The following is a 13629-nucleotide window of genomic DNA, read 5'->3' on the forward strand; positions in this document are numbered from 1 at the left end:
GGGCTAGGTATACTTGGTTCTGCCAGAGCTTCAGGGGCTGAATGAATTGACCAATTCAGGTCCTCTCCAGGTCTCCATTTCTATGATTCTACGTGACTACAAAAAATCTTTCAAAGTTTACTCTCTAAAAAACAAACTCCATTATTTTTGGAGATTAGTACATGTTATTTATGACAGGAAACAATCATGTAGGTTCAACAGCAAAGCACATGTTGTCATGATTTCTGGCCTACATGAAATTCTGCTAAAAGGACTGTGGCCGTCATTGATGCATGAAGGTGATAACTAAAACTGATTCTCTTCTCCCTTCAATATAAATAAAAAACTAGAATCAGGTTATCACAGAGATGACATAGAGAGTGTGTATCTCTCCCACTCTCCTCATTTTCAAATAATTTAAATGGTCATATCAATGATGTAACAACTGTAATATTAGAAATGTGCAATGAGGAATTTCTACAAAGCTATATTTCTCTAGCCTTTCCACAATTTCTTTTTTCATTTTTTCCTTCTTCTGTCATTTAGACACTATGTTATAAATGATAGGAAGGTAGCTAGACAGTTGCTCAGTAGGATGCAAGATAAAGCCTTTAGCTACAATATCATAATCTTACAATTCAGAAACAGACCCATAGCAATGAACATAGCCTAAAGAAGTTGAATGTAACCTTGCTAGAGACTACTGTCCACAGAAAATGTTTATGTTGTAGGTGGACTCAGGAAAGAACATTTGAAATTGAAGTCATCTTAATAAGACTAAAAGTTACATTAACATTCTGAGATGTTCATTTGGAATTCAGGCTTCACTTTAACCCAGCTTTCTGGGGCAGAATCCTTATCTCACTAAATGTGAGTTTTACTCTAAATTTTTCTTTCCCTTATGCTGCAAAAAGAATGCAGTCATCCTATCATCTCTCTCTCTTATTTCTGATGTGCCTATTCCATTGATATTCAAGCATCTCAATATCACATTTTCTGGAAGGCTTTTAAAGTTTATGTAAGACCTTTTCTTCTGGTCTGGGCAGCTGGATGTAATCCAGAAATAATAGGAGCTTATGGCCATGTATGTAAATTTTTTCTGTCAGGCTGAACTCAGCAACCTATCTCTTTCAAAGGTATCCATTATTATCATAATAAGGGTACTACCAGTTTGCTTGCCCCCTGTGTCTTTCCATCTGCATATCCAGTAACATCTGTTTGCAAAGATCAGTTCCTTCACTGGGTCAAACCTCACCAGCTCAGAGATTATTTTAATAACAACCCCTGTGGAGTCTCTACTTTCAACCAGAGTAGGAATCCCCACACTTTAATATCCTTTGCCTTTATTAGTCATTAATTACCTTTAACCTCTTTTCAGCCTGCACTAGAGTTCATGCTGCACAGGCTCTGAAGAAATTGTTCTTTTTGTGTTCTGCCTGAAAACTCTCAACCTGCTCTCAACTATGTTTAATTTTTGTTCCACAACTCTCATTCTCTTTTTTAGTCCTTTATTCAGAGGACACTGTTCCAGCTTTCCCTTCCAGTAAAGAAAGAGTGATCTTTACCTTACCCATTTTGTTTATTAAAAGCTTCCAACAGTTCTTTGATGGCAGTGTTGCTAGTTCTACTGTGACAAAGAAGGGGATGCCGGGCAGTGGGAAAACAATACGATACCCTTTCAGCTCTAGGTCAAGCTGGACAGCGTGGAACAAAAAAGTGATGCTTCTCAGTGGTTTCAGTTTTATGTCTGTCGTGCAGCAAAATCTTTGTGCCCTTAGCTGTGTAACAAGCAATTAGTCTCATAATTAGCAATTAGTAACATACACATTAGTCTCAACAACTGAGGAGCAAATTCAGGATATGCCTGACTCTATTCACTGATCATCAGAACTCCTGAAAAAATGTTCTTTTGGTCAAATTCATCCCTTGTTTAAGCAAACACAGTTGCACTGAAGATAAAGGGCTTCTTATGGCCCTGGGTTTCCACTGTTGTTGTTGTGGGGTTTTTTAATATTATTTTCTTCCGCTATATTTTGTGTGTGTATTTATAAATAATCTCACTTCTCTTTACTCTATAAACAAGGAGATCCTTACCAAATGCTTTGATGCTCACATTCTGATGTCTTGAGTATTCTACTTTTAAATAACTTTATTATTTTGCACTTAAGAAATTAATAACTAGAAAAGGATATTAAGAAAGGCATGTATATTTAAAATTACAAAGAAGAATGGTAATTAAAATTATTGGCAGTGATTTTCAAAGGCAAAAATGAGAGTCAGGGTATTGAATTTCAAGGAAAGTTGGGTGCCTGACTACCTCTGTCCCCTTGAAAATCTCCCCCAATAATTTTAATTATTATCTTATGTGATTTAAAATATATGCACCTTAACATACTTTTCTTATTAAGACTGAAAATAACAAGGAGTTACTATACAATTGTTTCCCTTTTAGAGTATCACTGTTTTGGAGACGTCTCCTGAAATAATTTGTAGCTCTTAGAATCACAACACGTGAAGTTAGTCTAGAAATTTGAAGAGTGAAGATGTCTCTGATGGAATAATAAGAACCCATTTCTTTCAGCATGATAGCTTTTGTTTGTACTAATTTTGTGCAAGTACATTTATGGTAACAGCCAGTATGCTAACTGTCTGAGAAATAAGTGAATCAGACATTGTGGACTAGATTCCAGTTATTTGATGCAGAATAAGCTTCAACGTTCATCTCACTTTTTCTCTTCTTAGACTTTTTTTGCCAATAGTTTCTAAGCTACAATAAAATGTTCTGTGTATGTACTCTAATGAGCACTTAAGGGAGTCAAGGCTTCCTTGGGAATAGGGCACTGGACTGGAACTCAGGAGATCTGGGTTCCGTTCTGGGCTTTTGTACTGGCCTGCTGAATGAACATCAACAAATCTCTTCCCCTTCTTGTGCCTCAGTTTCCTCATTTCTAAAATGGAATTAATGATGATGACTTCTTTTATAAAGTGCTTTGAGAGCTACAGATGAAAAGCGCTGTTTAAGAGATAGGTATTACTATTAGGACGAGGATTCTGGTTGTAAATTACACACCACTGATCTCCATGAAGATGCATGCAGTGCACTTCAGATTTAAATTTGGTCTTTGGTTTTTAAGAGGTAAAGAAATTATATTTTTGTCATGGTCTTTATACGGGGGTGTCGGGGAGGAGAAAGATCATGTGCCTGATGAATTTTTTTTATATATATTTATTTCAGGCCCTGCTTGATACGCAGAATCTTTTGAGAGCTCAGATTACAAATTTTACTTTCAATCTGGGATTTTCAGGGAAATTTTACCACACAGGTAAGAATGAAAATCTAAAATCACTTTCATTTTGATTGGAAGTATCTTTGTAGTCTAGGGGAAGTAGAAATTACATTGATTATGCAGCTTTGGTATTAAATGAAATGGGATGATAGGAAACTGCACTCAGGTTCTCAGTAGAGAGGAAAGCTTCCTTCACAAGAATATAACAAATAGAACAGGTTGCCTCAGATCATATAACATAACTGTGTGACTTACTGGGTCAAACTGTGTTCCTGAAGGATGGTTTACATTGACCAATCCTTGTGCTGAAGCAGTATTCTCCATGAGAATAGTGTCTGAGGTATATAAATACTTTTTTCCAGTTTTGCTATATTGTATTAAACCAACTAGATCCACCTGTATAAATTATTCTGCATATATTTACACAGTGTCTTGGTAGATTAGACATATAGTGATACTTTTTTAAAACCTCTTAAGCATGTATTATGAGTGAAAGCTAAAAAGACCCTTAACTTCAATTTACATGTAGGAAATTCAGGAATGCATATAGGTCAGATCTAGTGCATACATTCAAAAAATTACACCTAAATACTCAAATCTTCTATTAAAAATGGTAATTTCCATTCACAACCAAGTAAAGAATATCTTCAAAACATGGCTTTACATTTAAACTGGTTTGACAAAGTAAGGACTCTATGCACTATTCATCAATAATAAAGTTTGCAGATGACAAGAAGATTGTGGGACTGGTAAGTAATGAATACCACAGGTCACTGACACAGAATGGTCTTGATTGCACAGTAATCTCGATGCAGGCAAACAATATACATTTTAATGTGGCCAAATGTAAAGTTATACATCTAGGAACAAAGAGTGTAAGACATAGTTACAGCATGGGGGATTCTATTCTGGAAAGCAGTCATCTGAAAAAGATTTGGGGGTTGTGGTGGATGATCAGCTGAACATGAACTCCCAGTATGATGCTGTGGCCAAAAGTCCTAATGCAATCATTGGATGTATAATCAGGGGAATAAGGAGCATAAAGGTTATTTTACCCCTGTATTTAACATTGGTGTGTCTGCTGCTGGAAAACGGTGTCCAGTTTCTGATGTCCACAATTTAAGATGGATGTTGGTAAATTAGAGAGGATTCAGAGAAGAGCCGTAAGAATTATTAAAGGATTGGAAAACATGCCTTACAGTGATAAACTCTCAAGGAGCTCATTCTGTTTAGCTTAAAGAGGTTAGGCTGATGTAATAACAGTTTTGAAATACCTACATAGGGAACAAATATTTGATAGTGGATTCCCCAGTTTATCAGAGAAATGTATAACAAGAATCCAATGCCTGGAAGTTGAAGCTAGACAAATTCAGACTGGAAGTAAAGCATACATTTTTAACAGCCAGGGTAATTAACCATTGGAGCAACTTACAAGAGTTGTGGGGTTTATCCATCACGCAAATTTTAAATCAAGTTTGGAAGTTTTTCAATAAGACATGATGTGGTTCAAACAGGAATTATTTTGGGAGAAGTTCTAAGGTATGTGTTGTTCAGGAGGTCATACTAGATGGTCAGAGTTGACCCTTCTGGCCTTAGAAGCTATGAATCTGTGAATGCTCATGTTGGTGGCTACTCCAGAATAAGAGCCACATGAGAGCAATAATATCTTACAACCAAATCTGAGGTCCTTAATTAAGCAAAATTTCCCACTGACTTCAATGACAGTTTTGTTTGAATAAAGACCACAGATTTTAGCCCTTCATATAATAACCAATACAGAAGTTTGAATCAACAAACAAACAAAACTTTTATGCAAGCATAATAGAACAGCTATAGAAATAAAAAGAAGAAGAGATAAGGCATTAAGTAGGCAGAGAGGCAATGTGTTACACGGGGAAGCAGATGTTATATGCAGCCAGAAGAAAGAAACAATCATGCATGCAAAATAGGACCACATCAGGGACAGAGAGAGACAAAAGACAACACAAGATAATTCAGAGTTGAAGGACATTAATATGAAATCAAGGAAGTGAGGTGTTATGTAGGAATGAAACTGAGAAATGCAAAATGATTGATTCAAAGCTAAAGTAGAGCATACAGGGTTAGATTGTCTGACTCTTGTGGTGATTACATGGCAGAGGGGTGGGATGAGAAGACTTGTCTTCATTCTTTCGTGAATGCATTGGTCCCTTCTAGCATTCCCTGAGGCATTAGCCACCCCAAGGGGAGGGAGGCAGGAGGGGGGAATCTGAGAAGATATGGCCCCCCCCCGCTCGCTCCACTCCACAGAGGGGAGCAGATACTTTCCCTTCCTCAGGCTGCACAATATCTTCCAGAACTTCAGGGATAGCACATGCAGGTATATGGTACATATTTGTAAAATAGTAAATAATTACTATGGAACTGGCTCGATATTGGAGCATCCCTGAAATGACCATATTGTTAAAATCAGAAAGCCAGTTTAAAGATCCCAGACAGGTTTCCGCATCATTACATCTGACTGCCCCCATTTTTCCTTTCTAACATGAGTCTCTAACTCAATTTCCCCAGCTGGAGATAGAGATAAAATCATGGAAAAAGCAAAGGAATAAGTTATACATGGTTCACTGGAAGAAAGAGGAAAATAAGAAGGGGAGTTAGAGATAGATAGTACAATGTGATTGGTGCAGAAAGTAGAGTAGCTGAATGTTTGGTTTGTTTTTGTTTGTTTGGGAGAGATCAGATTAGTGAAGTAAAAAAATAAGTAAATAAAATGAGTAATTACATTTGATGTGAAATGATAATGGCAACATGATGCTTAGAGAAGCTAAAACAGGATTTTTAAATGTGTATGGTTTATGGGAAGAAGCAATATACAACTGGATAAGCAGGAATTTGACATGTCATGACATCATGAACAAGGTAAGAATTAGAAGGGAAGAAAAAGGAATAGAGTGGCATAGGATCATTTGAAGAGGCTTGTAGGAGAATACTTCGGAAAAGCATACGTAATGAAAAAGGGAATGCGGGACTGATTGCAATGGGAGTTTTGTCTGAATAAATTACACTGAATAAGACTTGTTAACACTGTCATTTATCCTCTTCAATACCCCATCTTTTTATAGGTCTGTTTTTAGCGGCTTTTTGTATTAGCTTCTAATGTTACTTGTGCAGAACATAAATGAGACAGTGTTGTATCATGCATTTTGAGGGTTGTTCAGTCTCATAACCTGGTCTACACTACGCGTTTAAACCAATTTTAGCAGCATTAAACTGATTTAACGCTACAACGCTCTTTATATCGATATAAAGGGCTCTTTAAATCAGTTTCTGTATTCCTCCCCAATGAGAGGAGTAGCGCTAAAATCGGTATTTAAGCGCTATAATAAAGTGATATGCTAGTGGGCCGCAAATCGACGGTATTGAGGGCATCCGACGCGAGCCACAGTAGCCCACTGTACGCATCGACAGCAATCGAACTCGGATGCTGTGCCAGGTAAACAGGAAAAGCCCGCAAAATTTATTCATTTCCTGTTGGCCCACCGTGGACTCTCGATCAGCGCAGGTGCAAGCAGTCCCAAATCCCAAGAAGAGCTCCAGCATGGACCGCTTACGAGGGAAGATATGGAGTGAGAGCACTGATCGCCATATGATGGGGAAGGTGAAGAACAAAGCTGTTCTATCAAAGCTCCGTACAGAAGACGAAATGCCAAAGATTGAAAAAAATCTCAGAGCGACTACCAGGCGCGTTGACAAGCGTAATGGGAGAGTCTCAGAACTCAAGTGACCTCAGGAGGGGGGACTGTAGGACCCACTATTCCCACAAGTCCAGCGAGCGAGCGCGGCAAATATTTGCATTCTGCGACTCGCCAAGCGGTAGGTCAAACCACATGCGCGTGATCACGGACAACACATAGCCCCATCTTCTGCAATTTACTCCCCCAACCAACCACGTGAAAGAAAGGAAAGAAAGCAATTTCTTGACTTCTTCAATGTCTACCTATGCCACTGAATGCTGCTGGAGAGTCACGATGAGCAGGCAGTGAACGCGTCAGTAATTTCGCGTCGCTCTCCCCTCCCTGGTGGCAGATCGCTGCATAGACTGTAACCAGTCTTAATCACCCGTGAGTGCTCCAATTGCTGATAAACTATCTGAATACTCCTCGGCGGGCCTAGGTGAGGCGGCCGGCGGGGGGCCGCCTGGGTAAAATAGAATGATTCCTGGGCATCCAGTATATGTACAGATACTGTACCAGTCTCCAGCATTACAACCTAGGGGCTGAGCTTAACAGCCCCTCCCTCAGTTAAAGAAAGGTACGTATTGCCTGAACTATTCAATAGCAGTGGATGCTTGGCTCCCCTCGCCACGCCACAGGGATTTTTGGTTCAGATGCCGCTTAACTGTCCCCTGGACTATCATAGCGACCGGAGCCTGCCTCCCCCTCATATTATTCACTAAAAACCAAGTGTTTCTTATCTACGCATCTTAATACTTCAACGAGTAAATAGGGAGAACCACTGCACTACCCTGATGAAGGTTCGTGAGGAGGAACAACAGGTGGAGTTGTTGCAGGTACCTCCCCCGTGAATGGCAGCAGGCTCAATCATTTCCCTTGCGGATCTGACACGGAGCACTGTGCTCCTGATACACTGGGTCTCTAGACACTTAGCCCCATATCTCTAGGACAGGACGACCGCTCGAATTTTAAATACAAAAGGAGGGATTGACTCAGAGTCATTCCCATTTGCTTTTGCACCCCCGCCAGATCTCAGCAAGGGGCACCCGGATAGCCGCAGATAGTACAAGAGCGACAGATAACCGCATCTCATTGCCAATTTAACCTCCACATGCAAAGCGGTCACAGACGACTGAATAACCTAATCTCTGCCATCATGCAAAATCAAATGAACGCTGCTGGGCGGTAGCGCTGGACGTATCCTGCTCTGCCGCAGCATCCAGTCAACCACATCGGTGACGGTAAAAAAAAAAGAAAAAGCTGAAACGGGCTCCATGGTTGCCGTGCTTAGGTGTCCTGCAAGGTGGAAAAGGGCACGAAATGATGTCTGCCGTTGCCCTTTCCCGGAGGGAGAATGACTGACAACATTTACCCAGAACCACCCGTGACAATGATTTTTGCCCCATCAGCCACTGGGCTCTCAACCCAGAATTCTAAGGGACAGAGGAGACTGCGGGAACTATGGGATAGCTATGGAATAGCTACCTACAGTGCAACGCTCCGGAAATCGACGCTAGCCTCGGACCATGGAGGCACACTGCTGAATTAATGTGCTTAGTGTGGCCGCGTGCACTCAACTTTATACGATCTGTTTTATAAAACCGGTTTATGTAAAATCAGAATAATCCCGTAGTGTAGACGTACCCACAGAGAGGAAGATGTGTTTTTCCACTAATTATGTGAGAAGAGAAGGGGTTGTGTATTCAAGAGCTTTTAAAATCCTTATTTAACATCACTGTAATATCAAATTTCTATGAAATATTTTGGGGTCAAACATTACATTTTTAATGTTCCTCTTGTTTTTCGTAATGATTTTAACAACATAACAAACCTGGAGAGTTTGTTTTGGGGGAATATATTTGCAGGAACTGAAGAGGAGGATGAAGGTGATGACCTGTTGTTGGGGTCTGTGGATGAGTTCTGGTGGTTTCCCCATATGTGGAGTCACATGCAGCCTCATCTCTTCCATAATGAATCGTCACTGGTGGAGCAGATGATTCTCAACAAAAAATTTGCCTTAGTAAGTAACATCTTTGCATGGTATACTTAATAGAGCTGTATGAGAATCAGAACTGGTTTTTCAGGAAATGCTGCAATTGCAAATTTTATTTTTATTCTGAATCAGAATTTTTCAATCAAAAACCCCTGAAATTTTCCATGAAATAAAAATTAAAAAAAAATTAATTTTGAGTCAACTGAACACTTCAATTTTGATAAAATTGAAAACTTTTTTCCTATTTTGACTTTATTTTACGTTATAATTTATGCTATAATATAAAAATAAATTCTGAAACAAAGTTCTTTTGACACGAAAAATCAAAACATTCCATTCCATTAAAGTTGAAATGCTTCATTTTGATTCAATTTTCTAAACAGAATTTTGTCAACATCAGCACATTCCCTCAGTTTCAAATTTGGAGAAGCGGCACTTTCCAATGAAAAAATGTTCTGGTGGAAAATTTTCAGCTAACTCTAGTACTGAACTGCAATGTTTGCATAATGAAATATAGTCCGGGTCTGTGCTTCAGAACTTTCAAAGCTTTTTCTCTACTTTGAAATCTAGTAAAATCTCTCAAGTTTATTCACATATATTACAATTACCCATTTGACCAATTTATGTATAAAAACAGCTGTTCTGAAAACCATTGACTTTGCTAAGTAATTATATATTTACAACTAGGTACTGAAAAAAAATATTTCAATAAGAACCTGAGAAAAAATAAAATGAGACCTACAGGTATAAGAAAATTAGAGAAAGAAGAATGTACTAGGTTTGATTCTGCCATTCAGTTTTATGTAACAAAAAAAAAAAAACAGAGGTCTCACACTTGTACATTATACTATACTACTTGTTTTCAGATGTGAATGCTGCTAATTTTGAACTATAATACTCTGGTGTATAATACATTTTCTTGTTTAAAATAATATTCATTTTCACTATTTAAGAATTCACTGTGGGCTAACCTTGGGCAGCTTTCCCCTGTGTGGGAGCACTTGAGGAGGGGTGGGAGAGAAAGCGTATGGAGTGTTTCTCCCCTAGCACATTCATACATGAGCTAGTTATAATTTAGCTCCCAGTGCTGGAGGATGTAAGGAGAGTGAGATGAGATTAGCTGGCAGCCCCAGAGAGGCTGTTTCTGGGTGGCCTAAAAATAGGCCCAAGGCTCAGGAATGACAGTATACATGTTGAATAGGTGTTGCAAAGGGCTATACATTCCCTTGGGTTTCAAGAACTATTGAGCCTAATTTTTCTTTCACTTATACTATTGTAAACAAGGAGTAACTCCATTTGAAATCGGTGGAATTGTCCTGGTAATGTGACAGGAGAATTGGGTCCATTATACTATTATCAGTTTGGGCACTATTTATCTTTACTCCTTCAAAAGGAAAATTTGAGCATTTAAATGTATTATTTTGGTTGGAAAAAGGGTAGCCAACTGTCTAATCGCACAAACCCAAACACCCTTGCCCCGTCCCCTGCCCTGCCACTTCTCTGAGGCCCCGCCCTCACACACTCCATGCCCACTTCCTCCATAGCTCTCTCTCTCCCCCACCCTCACTCAATTTCACTGGTCTAGGGGAGGGGGTTGAGGTGCAGGCTTTGGGCTGGTGGGTGGGGCCAAGGGGGTTGGAGTATGGGAGGAGGCTCCCAGCTGAGCCTAGTGCAGGAGCGAGTGTGTGGTGTGGACTCTGGAGGGGAGTTTGGGTGCAGGAAGGGGCTCAGGGCTGGGGTGGGGGCTGCAGGAGAGGGTTTGGGGTGTGGGCTCTCGGAGGGAGTTTGGATGCAGGAGGTGGCTCAGAGTGGGGCTGAGGGATGTGGAGTGTGGGAGTGGCCTTGGAGTTGGGGCAAGGAGTTCAAGGTGCTGGGCAGCACTTACCTAAGGTGGCTCTCAGAAGTGGACAACATGTCTGTCTCCTAGGCTCAGGGGCAGCCAAAGGGCTCTGTGCATTGCCCCTGCCTGCAGGCACCGCCCCTGCAGCTCCCATTGGCTGCGCTTCCCGGACAATGTGAGCTGTGGAGTTGGCACTCAAGGTGGGGCAGTGCACAGAGACCCCCTGGCTGTACCTGTTCTTAGGATCCATAGAGATGTGCCAGTTCTTCCAGGAGCCACATGGAGTCAGGACAGGTATGGAGCTCTGCTGTGCTACCAACTGGACTTTTAGTGGCTTATTAAAATCTCCCAGATTCATTTCAGCCACCGGGAGATCGATTCCCAGCCAGTCCGGGACCATTGGCAACACTAGTTTTAAAACTCATTAATTCATGACAAACTTTTAATACAAAGAGTAACTAAAACACAAAGAATTACTCCAGCAATAGAGCATTGTTCTAATTTCTTTGGAGATAACTAAGTTTCAGGTCATATTAAACTAAATACTTCCAAAAGGTATGAAATTGTCATATTTTATGTTATAGCTTTGTATTTGAGACATAATTAACCAGTATATTTATACACACTCTTGAGCGCACACATCCCCCCACACACAGGCTGCATGACTCAGAACAAAAATATGTTTTCCGTTTTTTTCTTTCATTTCATTTGACCATGCTTTTAAATAAAATCTTCTTTTTCCCCTTTAAAAATGTTCATCTTGACATCTGAAAATGTGTAACTGGATTTATAATTTATGATTTCACAAAAAGAAAACAATTAATACTTCAGAAGAACCAGGTAGCATATTTTAGAATTTAATTCAATAATTATATGTAGAATCTGGGATGCATATTGTCATGTGGTTTTACAACTAAGCATTGCTGCTACCTATGAACAAAAGACTGTATTACATCACACAGTAGTATTTGAAAGCTGTATTAAAGGTTCTCAAAACTCAAGAGTGACAAATAAGTAGCTCCTTAAACTTGTATTTGTAACAGAGAATATCCCATTCTTTCACAAAATGAGCCACAAGTAGACTTTCAAGTGTCCTAGTGACACTGACCAGCTGTACCACTAACAGTCAAAGATGAAAGGATTTGATAGCCAAATTAAAACTAACCAAACAAGTGATAACTTAGAGAACTACCAGCTATCTAAGGAAATGAGAATTTGGTGGTCCAGCTCTTCATCAAACAAAAAAAGGATGGTTTTATTGTTGGTGAAAAATTGTTTTTTCTTTAACACATATTTTGGGTCAGATTTATCCCTGGTTTAACTCTTGACACATTTTAGTTACTCTTTCCACTAAAAGTTAATTAACGAAATATAGTTTCCAGCAAAAATATCATCATATAAATCATTGGTAGACTCTGCCTGGAATACTGTTTTCAGCTCTGGTCACCCCATCTCAAAGAGAATATTGCAGAAATAGAAGGAGTTCACAGACAAGAACTATTGGAAGCACATGAAAAGAGACTGAAAAGATAAGAGATTTTCTTTAGAGCAGAAGTGAATAAGAGAGGATGTGATAAAAGTTAACAAGAATATCCTGGTTATCCTTTAAGTGCTTACTGCAGATTTTCTTGTATCTTCCTCAGAAGCAGCTGGTATGGCCACTATAAAAGACAGAATACTGGACTAGATGGACCACTGGTCTGATCCATTTTTGCAATTCTTCTTTCCAAAGTCAGTTGGAAGACAGATTGAGATATATGAAGGACAATTGTAGTTTACAGATTGTAAATATTGAGATTCACTTAGGTTGTTTTAAATCCAACCTGTTGTGAAATTTGCAGAAAATGAAGAAAAATGTGACATGAAAAAAGAAAAGATTTTACTCTGTTTTTTATATAGATGTATCAATTAAATGCAGTTGTGGACATTTCCCCCCACTGAATAGGAAGCAGTTTGCTCAGAAACTGAGAATTGAGTCAGGATGGATTTGATTTAAATCACTAGTCAGGCAGACTCAATTTAATCATGGACTTCTACATAAAAGTGCATTGTTATTGGTTGTTATAACTTTAATACATATTCTTCACAACTCACGAGATAGATGTAGGTTTCATTTTTAGAAGGTGCACACTATACATTTTTAAAGTGATTTATTTTGAAAACTTTTCTGATTAGTTGTATAGCTATATCAGAAAACGAATGATTGGTTATTTCATCTACCAAAGGTAGTTGAAGCAGATAGTTCACGTCTGAATGACTTCATAAATATCTCCAATTCAGCAGGTTAATCATTAATATTTGGAGGATTTTCTTGCCATGCTGTATTAGGAGGAGAACATCACCAGACAGACATTTAAACTGTTTTATTTAACTAAAACAACAACGTTAAGTATTCTGGATTGTTTTCTTCGACAGCAAACATATAATATTTTAACAAAACAAGCATATGAATTTTTGAATTTAGTAAAACATTCAAGTTTTTTTAAAATCAGTTTGTTTTTGTTAAAATTGTTTTTAACTAGAATAGTTGAACAAATTATTTTAAAAAAATTAAATAACTATGTCAGCCAGGTCAACATGAGAAACTTAAAATATTGGCTTCTGCTCAGCTAACTCAGTCATCTTCACCTTCATTTTCCTGTTTGTTCATAATCTGGAAAAGAAAACAAGCTTTCCTGCTTTTTCAGGTCCAAAAATTTCTCAGTTTGGAATGAAATTAGTCCAAAGGAAGAAAATATTCTTCTACACAGGCAGAAGAAGCTACTGCTGTTAAAAGTGAGATTATCACTTCAACCAGTCTCTGAATCCAAGTGC

The 13629-nt window shown here is 38.8% G+C and overlaps 1 protein-coding gene across 1 annotated transcript in view; it reads left to right on the top strand.

Moving 5' to 3' along the window:
• Positions 1-13629, top strand: part of LOC116814727 (bifunctional heparan sulfate N-deacetylase/N-sulfotransferase 3) — a 102833-nt gene that overhangs the window by 35375 nt on the left and 53829 nt on the right. Inside the window, exons 3-4 of the mRNA XM_075066251.1 lie at positions 3215-3302; positions 8848-9002. Coding sequence (XP_074922352.1) covers positions 3215-3302; positions 8848-9002 — 243 coding nt within the window. The remainder of the gene's footprint in view (positions 1-3214; positions 3303-8847; positions 9003-13629) is intronic.

This window comes from Chelonoidis abingdonii, chromosome 5 (genome assembly GCF_003597395.2).
Source record: "Chelonoidis abingdonii isolate Lonesome George chromosome 5, CheloAbing_2.0, whole genome shotgun sequence".
NCBI classification, from domain to species: Eukaryota; Metazoa; Chordata; order Testudines; family Testudinidae; genus Chelonoidis; species Chelonoidis abingdonii.